Source organism: Dendroctonus ponderosae, unplaced genomic scaffold (genome assembly GCF_020466585.1).
Source record: "Dendroctonus ponderosae isolate FM_Combo_2020 unplaced genomic scaffold, Dpon_F_20191213v2 Dpon_F_20191213_1424, whole genome shotgun sequence".
Lineage (NCBI taxonomy): Eukaryota > Metazoa > Arthropoda > Insecta > Coleoptera > Curculionidae > Dendroctonus > Dendroctonus ponderosae.
In genome coordinates, this window is record NW_026017557.1 from 138 (window position 1) to 2,098 (window position 1,961).

At 39.3% G+C, this 1,961-nt stretch overlaps 1 protein-coding gene across 1 annotated transcript; it reads left to right on the forward strand.

The window, feature by feature from the left end:
• Window positions 1-310: 310 nt before the first annotated feature.
• On the forward strand, window positions 311-841 carry LOC109542376 (the record flags this gene model as incomplete). Its single annotated transcript, XM_048663282.1, is given in 2 exon segments — window positions 311-454; window positions 514-841. Coding segments are annotated over 2 exon segments (456 nt in total), but the record flags the coding sequence as incomplete, so codon positions are not given.
• Window positions 842-1,961: the final 1,120 nt, after the last annotated feature.

Below are 1,961 nucleotides of genomic sequence, written 5' to 3' on the forward strand. Positions count from 1 at the left end.
GGAATAAAACGTTAAAAATGCCTTCATAAAACAACGATCTTTTTAAAAAATCGCATCTTCTGCTTTAAAGCGAGTGAAAATTCGAAACAAACAAAACAGTGACACTGTGAACTGCTAAAATCTCTTAAAGCGACAAAAATCAGCTTGCTGCTGCTTGACTAAAATTCACAATACTGTTGAACCAAAGTGTCTGCAGCAGATTGAGGACATTTCCGACTTCTGCTTGCTCTAGATTATACGTTGGGGCGATTCATCACGAATTATGCAAATTAATTAACACTTAAAATGCATTAAATTCCTTCTTTTACAGTTGATCTGCAAACGCGAGAAAGTTGAAGTGAAAGAGCCTCTAAAAACGTGGCCAATCAATGCGTACGAACGGCCGGAATACAACCCCAGGACTAACGAAGTGGAACCATTGGATTGCCTAATGAAAAATAGTGAAACAAATCTGGTAAGTTTAACTCTTCAAAACACCGGTTTCAAGCTAATCTAATGGTTTTCCATGTGAAGAAAAAGCCCAAGTTGACGGTTCCCCGAAAAACCAAGGCAAAGCCAAAGAAAAAGTATCAGACGAAAAAACGGATACCAACCACAAAAAAACCCATTGAAATGGTTCCAGCCAAAGAACTGACGCCAGTGGTAGAGGAAACCTTGGAGATGGTTCGGGAGTTAAGTGCTGGATCATTCGGCAAGAAATTTGGGTTGGACCTGCTCAACAACCAAACCATGTTATTGGCCATAATTAAAGGAATGGAGAATGAAGAGAACCAAAGGAGTGATTCCTCAGGACCCAGCGATTCTTCTAGTAATAAGAGAAAATAAAACGCATTTATTTAAACAAGTTTTTTTTTAATTTTGTGCGATTTTTGTGTTTGCGTTGTGATGTCGAGCATCGAAAATTTTCCAAAAAATACAGAACTGAGAAGCGGACGAATAAAAAAGTGAGAGGAGTGCGGGAGATAAGAAGCAAATCACGGTGAACAAGAGAGAAGGAAAACAATTTTAAAAAAGAACGTGTGAGTGGTAGAATCTTGCGCGTTGCGGCATTCGAAAAAGCAGAGCTTTATTTTCGGGTGCAAAAAGTTTCGATTTGTTGGCAACATCAGGCATTAAGTATCAATTTTTTTGCCAGCAATGCCGGCCTGTGAATGGAGGTTGACTTTAAAAATGAATTTCCCCCAAACCAAGAGAGACACAAACATGGGAATTTTTCCCTCACAAAGAGCTCTTTTGCCTTTCTGGCTCGAAAATCTTGTACTTCCGTCATCATCAGGCGTTTAATGACGATTTCCAAAACGTGTCCCAGACGGTCGCTATTGAATTGGTTTGCAGTGCGTCTGACATGCCTCGCAAGCAGAAGTTGCGTTTAAAAATCGAGTGGGACTAAACGAATCGAAATACAAAAACGTTGATTACAAGGTTGAAAAAAGCAAAGTTTTCTCTTTGTGTGCCAGAAATTTTGCATTCGAGTATGCATCAGCTATGTAGTGGTAAATTTTTAAACTTGTTCATCATGAGTGCGTCAGACGTGCCTCGCAAGCAGAAGTTGCGCTTAAAAGTCGAGTGGGACTAAACGAATCGAAATACAAAAACGTTGATTATCAGGTTGAAAAAAGCAAAGTTTTCTCTTTATGTGCCAGAAATTTTGCATTCGAGTATTCATCAGCTATTTAGTGGTAAATTTTTAAACTTGTTCATCATGAGTGCGTCAGACGTGCCTCGCAAGCAGAAGTTGCGCTTAAAAGTCGAGTGGGACTAAACGAATCGAAATACAAAAACGTTGATGATCAGGTTGAAAAAAGCAAAGTTTTCTCTTTATGCGCCCGAAATTTTGCATTCGCGTAGGCATCAGCCATTTAGTGGTAAATTTTTAAACTTGTTCATCATGAGTGCGTCTGAAGTGCCTCGCAAGCAGAAGTTGCGTTTAAAAATCGAGTGGGACTAAACGAATCGAAATA